The sequence below is a fragment of the Cucurbita moschata genome, unplaced genomic scaffold (assembly GCF_002738365.1).
Source record: "Cucurbita moschata cultivar Rifu unplaced genomic scaffold, Cmos_1.0 Cmo_Scf00013, whole genome shotgun sequence".
Classification (NCBI taxonomy): domain Eukaryota; kingdom Viridiplantae; phylum Streptophyta; class Magnoliopsida; order Cucurbitales; family Cucurbitaceae; genus Cucurbita; species Cucurbita moschata.
In genome coordinates, this window is record NW_019268529.1 from 5,210,424 (window position 1) to 5,216,709 (window position 6,286).

The following is a 6,286-nucleotide window of genomic DNA, read 5'->3' on the forward strand; positions in this document are numbered from 1 at the left end:
CCCCCCCCCATCTTTCTGAAAGGTTTAATAACATACATGCGTATATGCTATTTTCACAGGATCAGCAGATCTAGGAGTTTGTTTGCATACTTCTTCATCAGGCTTAGACCTTCCCATGAAGGTATGCAGAGTTTTTTACTTGAAGCTTTAAACGTCCTAGTCTCAGGGAAGAAAAAACTGTTCTGCCTGTCCTTGGTTTCTGTAGGCTCCTGAAAAACAAAATCAATTTGTCATCTTGATTAACAGGTTGTCGATATGTTTGGGTGTGGACTTCCTGTTTGCGCTGTTTCCTACTCTTGGTAATTTCTTTTCCACATCTTTTGGCATGTGTGCCATGAAACACAACATTCCCAAGGCATGTAAACGTTTCTGTTTTCTTTCCGATAGCATCAACGAACTTGTGAAAGCAGAGAAAAATGGTCTACTCTTTTCATCATCATCAGAGTTAGCAGATGAACTATTGGTAAGTTTATTCCTTGAACGGGGATGTTAAATAGGATTGTAGGAAAATGCTTCTGTCCAATGTTTTTTAAAGTGCATTTAGAGACAATAGTCATTTTATACAAGGAAGATATAGTGTTATAATGAGTTAAATAATGAAAAACTAAAGATGGGGCTTTTTCAAGAGCTTAGATTTGAAAATCAAAGGATGCTATTAAATAATCGTCATTTATTTGTATGAGATGGAATAGATGTAATAACAATACGCTTTATTCTACCTTTAACCCATGCATGTTTTCTTCGCATACTATTTGATCGAAATTCTCAGTTCTTTTATTGTGATCTGTGCAGATGCTTTTCAGGGGATTCCCCAATGAATGCAGTGCTTTGGATTCGCTGAAGAACAGCACAGTAGAAATGGGTTCTCGTAGGTGGTCTACCGAGTGGGATGAGCATGCCAAACCCTTAATATCTCAGGCAAGTCCGCTAATGTTTCATTGTCTATGATATTAGAGCCTATCATCATGTGCAATGTGCATCATGAGTATTGTTTTTACATGTTTTCAATCCACGGTTTCAGTCCTTCAATTGTATACAAACTCATCCTTTGTTGATTATTATGCAATTTTGAAGAAATATAGAGCATAGTTCCTTACATTGGTTTTACTTTGAATGTGTTGCCTAAACGAGAAAACTGGGCTTGCAGGTTATCAGTCGATGCTAGAGCTAAGTTGTTGGTACCTTCCTACGCATGAAGGTTTCTTCTTCATAGGCTGTTTACTTATTCAAAGGTTTGATGATACCATAGTTTTACTGTAAATTGATGATACCATAGTTTAAATGTTTACTTATTCAATGCTAGAGTATTGTATTTTTGGTTATTTTATTTCATTAACACAAGGATATTTATGTTGTACGATGACCACACCACGTCAAAATTTTCATCTTTATTCTCATTGAAGACGAGAACTAATTTCAATGTTACAACTCTTGACATAGTGAAAACATCGACCCACAAAAGCATATTCAACAGGAAGGTCTTCCATATGATATAAAACTCATACTTCTCATTGCATACAACTCAAGTCCTAATCCTAAATATTCCAGAGAACCAACGTCTCTCGATTATTATCAAATCATTGTGTGGTCACTAGAATTCGATATATCATTCAAATAAGAACATTACTAACAACATGTGATGTTGGTATGTGTTAAAAAAACGAAACGAACTGAAACCAAATACAATAATAAATCTAGATAAACTTATAGCGCAAACATGAGCATGATTTCACAATAAACGAATCTATATTTCTTTGAAGAACTCGTAGGTCTAAATTCTTCTGAAAAAAGATATAGGCACACCAAAATCTATTTTTAAAAAATCCGAATCAAAAACTGGTACAATTAGTCAATTTGGGCTCCTCGCTATGAAGACTTGGAGGGAGGAAATAAAATAAAAGGTCCCAGAAACTGGAATGTTATACAACAATGCCTAATTTTGTTTGAATGGGGAGGGGAAATTGTGATCTCCAGAAACACCCCAAATGAAACAAGCCAGTCAGTTCAACGAGTGAGCAAGCTATTTAGACTTCTTAAGAAGATTGGAGGTCTGAAACTCCGCATCATCTCGGATAAAACTCCACCAAACATAGGTCAGGGGGATGGTAGTGGCGTGCCAGAGAGCATGAGCATCCACAAAGCCTTCATATGGAGGAAAATCATAGATTTCCAGAAGTAGTGCTAAGCCACCGCCCACAACCACTGTCCACAGTTTCCAGCGAGAAGGATGATGAGTGACACCAGCCCAGATTGCCCAAAGGAGAAGTTGAGAGACTCCCATAGTAACACAAACAATCATATTCCACCCTGCAAAATTTCAAAGTTTTTGGTCGATTGTCATGAACCAAACATCGGTATATCAATGGAATTGAAAATTGAAAGTCAAATAAATCAGGTTGCTGTTCAACGTCCTTGACTTGCTATGATCATCAAGGATAATGGAAACTCAAAAGATTGTGATATTGACTTGTAGCAGTAATTTAATAAGTACAGGGTATTGGGATGTTATAAAACAAACATTTGAGCATATTTAGATATATGTCCACCCAGTGAGAAGGCCACTCATCCTTGCACTGCCTTACCCAGTCAAGGAATTAGACCCACAGTGATTTTGACAATCATATCAGTAGAAAATAAAAGGTCAATAATAAAGAAAAAGGCAGTATGAGAACTTCCCATCACCAAGATTAGGCCCTTTGGTTTGTATATGAGGGGACAAAGTTAGAAGAATAGCTTGAATGAAAAAAAATGAAAGTAGTAAATTTGATAAACTAACAAAATACGTTAATAAAAATGAATGCCTAGCTCCAGTCCAAATTGTTATCATTTTACTTAAATATGGCTTACGAGAAATTGTATCAAGACATTGCTAAACTTGTTCAATGTCTTGGGGACCTAGGAGTGCAGAAGGGGACCAAAAGAAGAGTAATAATTACCATAATCAAGTTCATAGAAGTTGATGTATAAGATATGCGTAAGTGCAAAAGCAAGCAAAGGAGCTGCAACCATGACTCTGGTAGCCTCATGCCTCACATTGAAACTTCTTAGAATTGCCAGAATGAGGGAAAACCCAAGTACTGCCACAGCAGAGGAATAATCTAATTTCTCTGTGAGATCCACATCACTGCACTTCAATGGCACGTAGTTACAACCAGGGCATGCTACAAAGATGATACATTTTAAAATTGAAATATGGCATAATATGAGCTTATTTGCAATCTTCTTAATACTATTAGAAGACAACAAAATCTGAAGCCAAGAATATAAACAGGTGAACTTTTTGCAATAATAATTCGTGTACACAAAATTAAAAGGCATACCGACTGTGGAAAACAGTGCTCCAAAACCAAGAGTTCATTGAAAAGAGTGCGTAAATATGCCACAAACTGGAAAATTCATAATATGCCTTCTTGTCTTGTCTCAAAGGTAACTTGTAATATAGAAGGATAAAAAAGGACAGCCAGCCATGAAAATGCATTGAAAGGTTGAGGGCAGAGAATGCTACAGAAAGAGGTTCCTGGGCATATAATGCACAAGAATAATCATAAGCATGAATAGGTATCATTTCAACTCCAAGTTCATGTGAGTTGCTTAAGTAACTTGATAAGACAAACCTGGATCCCATATATACGCTTGAAGGGCCATTTGCCATGATATTTAACAGGATGATAACCAAGTGCTTCTCTTTCACCCTCTCGTTTGACCATACAATGGTAACGACAATCGCTTTGGCAGTCCCATTGCTTCCACTTTAAGTAAAGTGGTTCTTGCATATACCATGGCAGATCAATAGAAACACCATCCAAAGAGAAATTGCACTGAGGAAAGCATTGCTGATCAATGCATCCTATTTTTTCACATTGTTTAACGCAAGTTCTGCAGCAAATACAAATAACAACATTGTTTCCCCCTTCAATGATACTTATTATGTGAAGTTATGATATTGGTTTCAAACATGATCAAATAAACAAAGAATTACCGTAAGTCAAGAAAGACAAAGATGAGTAAGATTTTAACGATAAACAATCACAAAAACTGATACATCTCACTTCTATGCGAAAACAAAAAAAAAAAAAAAAAAAGATGGAACCAAAAAAATCTTGGATGCACAACAATTAAGATTGCATTCTAAGTCCATGGAACACTAAGGAAGAAGTTGGCTAAAACTTTACCTTTCATGAGCTAGTCCCTTAACAAAGTAGTCAATAGAAAAGCTATTACAAAAACCATATTGCATTAGCTTAGCATCGCTTTCAATTCCCTAATACAGCCCGAGTAAAAATAGGACCAGGCAACGTAAATGTAAACCACTGAATGCAAAAGGAATATCAAGATTACAATTGGGGCTTGAAGTGGATAACTAGGTAGTCATAAATCTGATCTATAAGACTGATCATTGAGGTTTCCAGGCTTCACTAGTATGAATAAAGCTGAAGAATATACAAAGAAAATTTAGACAAAAGAACTAGTACCTGTATTGTGGGTCAATATCGCCTGCACTAGCATTTAAGCCTTTGACGGAGAGAGCAAACGCCACCAGCAAGACAAACCAATGGCACTCCCTCATCTGTTAGGAAATTTCTCAGAGATTAGAGACGTCCAAGTGACTCAAATATTAAGCTCAGACAATTATGAAGAACAATTAATATCATGGGCATCGTTTCTTGTAAGCTCCAGCCACTTCCGCATCAGTGCGTTAGAAAGCCAGAGCCGTGTAAGACCCGAAGCTTATTCGTGCGTCAATGAAACGGAAAAGGAAAATGACAAATAACGAAACGAACAGAGAAAAAGGGATTAAAGAATAAAGATAATTAAGAACACAAAGAAATGGGCCGAGTCTTAAAGATTGTTGATTCATAAGATAGGGAAATTGAACATCCTACACCCAAGTCTTCGATTCGAAATCAAAACGAGCCATGATAATGGAATCCAACACATCAATTAGCCAATCACTAAACGAGTTCAACATGGATCAGTGTAAGAATCAGCTCGTAAAATGGCAGATTGGATCATTATATGGATGAATCGGATTTGAAAGAATCAGAAATTACAGAGGATGAGGAAAAAAAGCAAGAGGAGGAGAGAATTGAGTTGTTTTACCTTTTGGGCGGTGGATAGGGAAAATGAGTGAAGCTCCGACAATGGCGAAAAGAGCCGGGAAAGAATTATTTAGGAAGAAAGGCAAAGACCTAGACCGAACATTGGGGGAATACGAATACGGTCTCTTCCGATCCATTTCTCAACCGATTTTGTTTATTACTATTTTTTATTAAAAATAAAATAATTGTTTGAATTTTATGAACAAATATGAGGGAAAAAAAAATCATGATACGATTAAATAGATTCCTAAACATAAAATTTTAAAATTTATGTGAAATAAATTGTGATTGGTGGAAGATGATGGTGAGAAGGAAGCTACACCATCCGGAACGATGGACCAAAGAAGCAACGCCCAACTGCCGGCGCCGCAGACTATAAGCCCAGAAACAAAGAGGACCAGGAGGGCTCATTTGTGCAAATATCCAAAGTTTCGGGCCTTAACTGAAATAATAATAATAATAATAATAACCAATTAATGAATTGGTTACACTTGTTATTGGTCTCGTTTTTTTTACCCGACCAAACTAATTTAATTATTATCTTAAAAAATCAATTTTATATAAATAAGATTAAATTTTAAAAGATTTATAACACGAGCGTGAATAGAAATTTCAATTAATCATATTAGGTTTAGTTGAAGATTTAAACCTACGTTCTGAAACGAACTTAACTAACCTATATTTGAGCTTGGTAGGTTATCCCATTCATATAGCTCGGGTTGACCACGTGCACCTACAAATTACATTTTGTCCCAATAAAAACATGCATTATTAGCATGTTCATTTCTTTCCTCTCTTATTTTTTCACACTTTTACCGAACACTTTGGACCATTCCTACTTCTCACCTAATATAAAGTTGAAGCTGTCTTGTGTATAGGGGCTTCATTGCATTACTTCTAACTTTTTTTTTTAATTTATTTTTATTTATTTTCCCTCATGGTCCTTCAATTTATTATTACTTTCCATTTTTCACCCAATTTTTTAGTAATTTAATATTTCATGAGACTGCCTATAAATTTTGAGGTTCGAGGGCAGATTTGAAGATTTTTTTTTTTTTTTTTTTTTAAATTCAAAATAGAAAAACGGGGTCTTAGCCTACATAGTCAATTAATCAAATTAATAAATCAGACAAGCAAAAAAAAAAAAAAAAAAAAAAAAAAAAAAAAAAAAAAAAAAAAAAAAAAAA

General features: G+C 35.4%; 2 protein-coding genes across 4 annotated transcripts in view; one reads left to right on the plus strand and one right to left on the minus strand.

The window, feature by feature from the left end:
- The window catches only part of LOC111451822 (UDP-glycosyltransferase TURAN), a 5,784-nt gene extending 4,359 nt beyond the window's left edge, over window positions 1-1,425 (plus strand). For all 3 annotated transcript variants that reach the window (XM_023092392.1, XM_023092393.1, XM_023092395.1), the window contains 5 exons: window positions 60-121; window positions 247-299; window positions 388-463; window positions 793-918; window positions 1,148-1,425. In XM_023092392.1, coding sequence (XP_022948160.1) covers window positions 60-121; window positions 247-299; window positions 388-463; window positions 793-918; window positions 1,148-1,165 — 335 coding nt within the window. In that variant the 3' untranslated portion in view covers window positions 1,166-1,425. The remainder of the gene's footprint in view (window positions 1-59; window positions 122-246; window positions 300-387; window positions 464-792; window positions 919-1,147) is intronic.
- A 347-nt stretch (window positions 1,426-1,772) lies between these two features.
- LOC111451761 (post-GPI attachment to proteins factor 3) lies at window positions 1,773-5,241 on the minus strand. Its single transcript, XM_023092300.1, has 6 exons — window positions 5,101-5,241; window positions 4,473-4,567; window positions 3,615-3,876; window positions 3,321-3,517; window positions 2,937-3,124; window positions 1,773-2,307 (listed from the first exon to the last, which is right to left on the minus strand). The coding sequence occupies exons 2-6, from the start codon at window positions 4,565-4,567 to the stop codon at window positions 2,021-2,023; spliced, it is 1,029 nt and encodes a 342-aa protein (XP_022948068.1). The 5' UTR covers window positions 5,101-5,241; the 3' UTR covers window positions 1,773-2,020.
- Window positions 5,242-6,286: the final 1,045 nt, after the last annotated feature.